This window comes from Oncorhynchus mykiss, chromosome 10, assembly GCF_057628025.1.
Source record: "Oncorhynchus mykiss isolate SJ-2025 chromosome 10, ASM5762802v1, whole genome shotgun sequence".
In the NCBI taxonomy this organism is placed as follows: domain Eukaryota; kingdom Metazoa; phylum Chordata; class Actinopteri; order Salmoniformes; family Salmonidae; genus Oncorhynchus; species Oncorhynchus mykiss.
The window spans coordinates 4,260,001-4,261,680 of NC_143031.1; the positions used below are offsets into that span (position 1 = coordinate 4,260,001).

Here is a 1,680-nt window from a genome sequence, read left to right on the forward strand (position 1 = left end):
GTAGTGGGTACCTACATTTTACAGACTCACAGTAGTGGGTACCTACATTTTACAGACTCACAGTAGTGGGTACCTACATTTTACAGACTCACAGTAGTGGGTACCTACATTTTACAGACTCACAGTAGTGGGTACCTACATTTTACAGACTCACAGTAGTGGGTACCTACATTTTACAGACTCACAGTAGTGGGTACCTACATTTTACAGACTCACAGTAGTGGGTACCTACATTTTACAGACTCACAGTAGTGGGTACCTACATTTTACAGACTCACAGTAGTGGGTACCTACATTTTACAGACTCACAGTAGTGGGTACCTACATTTTACAGACTCACAGTAGTGGGTACCTACATTTTAGCGATCACCTCATCAGTTGCCATTTTGATAACCTTTGACCCCTGTTCTCCAGGTACCCGTTCTCAGCAGACCAGGACATCCCAGAGACCGACTGGGAGGTTTACCTGAGAGAGACGGCCAACGCCATCGTCAGTCAGCAGAGTCCTCAGAGGTGAGGATGGAGGAGGACTGGAATTAAAAAACATTGAACAAACGTCCCTAATTTAAAATGGTTTCTGTAGTAAAAGGTTTTTCTCTGACTCCCCCCCTCTCTCCCCCCCTCTCTCCCCTACCTCCCTCTCCCAGGTTGTTAGAGGTGAGGGGGAGACTGTATGAGTTGCTGACTCACTGCATTCCTCCTGAGATCATCATGAAGGTACGCCTCACAAATACTGAGCACCAACTATGGGGGGGGGTGTATGCTGTTAACTGTGTGGTGTGTTAAGGTACTGTGTCTGTGTGTAGGGCCTGGTAACAGAGCTGCTAGGTAACTGTGTGGTGTGTTAAGGTACTGTGTCTGTGTAGGGCCTGGTAACAGAGCTGCTAGGTAACTGTGACGGCCAGCTGAAGGCAGAGGTGACTCACATGGCAGCCCACTACGAACACCGACTGCAGCAGGGCAATAAGGCCATCTACCACCTAGAGGCTTTCACCGCCAGGTTCATGGCCATCTACAAGAAGTTCATGGAGGACGGACTGGACGCCATGATGTTCTGATCTCGCTCTCCTTCTCGCTCTCCTTATCTCTCTCCTTCTCGCTCTCCTCACTCTAAATCTCTCTTTCCTGTCTCCATGACGTTCTGATCTAACTCGACTTGCTCTTTTTCCCCCTCTTCATCATCCTTCCTCTTCATCACCCTTCTCGATGCCTTGATGTTGTGATCTAATACCCTCTCCCTCTGCGTACCCTCCCATACCTTGTAATATGAGGGGGTTCAGAGGCCCAGTCTTTGGTTGATATCAATAATTGATTCATCTGGATAGTGACACCTCCGCTATGTACTGTCTTATTGAACCCCAGCTGTAAAATAAAGTTGACTTTCTTTCGAATGTCTTAAAGTGAACGATTGATTGATTGATATGACCTGGTGGGCTGGTAGATCCTCCTCCTTATGATCTGTACTGGCTCAGCCAATGGCCTCCGTATGATCTGTCTACTGACTCAGCCAATGGCCCGTTTGAATTGTCAGTTGGGACCCTTGCCTGAACTGGCACTATACCCCCCACAGGTCCATGACCCCAGTGGGCCCCTGGCCTAGTGCTACACCCCAAGCCCTACCATACCTGTATGTGATGTAACGACATAGTGGTGACTCAGACCTCCCTCCCATCTCTGATC

At 48.5% G+C, this 1,680-nt stretch overlaps 1 protein-coding gene across 2 annotated transcripts in view; it reads left to right on the forward strand.

Moving 5' to 3' along the window:
* Positions 1-1,395, forward strand: part of rfc3 (replication factor C (activator 1) 3) — a 12,160-nt gene extending 10,765 nt beyond the window's left edge. The window contains exons 7-9 of one of the 2 annotated variants that reach the window (XM_036989526.2): positions 415-513; positions 648-717; positions 867-1,395. In XM_036989526.2, the coding sequence (XP_036845421.1) occupies positions 415-513; positions 648-717; positions 867-1,058 (361 nt within the window). In that variant the 3' untranslated portion in view covers positions 1,059-1,395. Of the gene's footprint in view, positions 1-414; positions 514-647; positions 718-806 lie in introns of both variants that reach the window. The other variant, XM_090188781.1, reaches the window with a different exon arrangement.
* Positions 1,396-1,680: the final 285 nt, after the last annotated feature.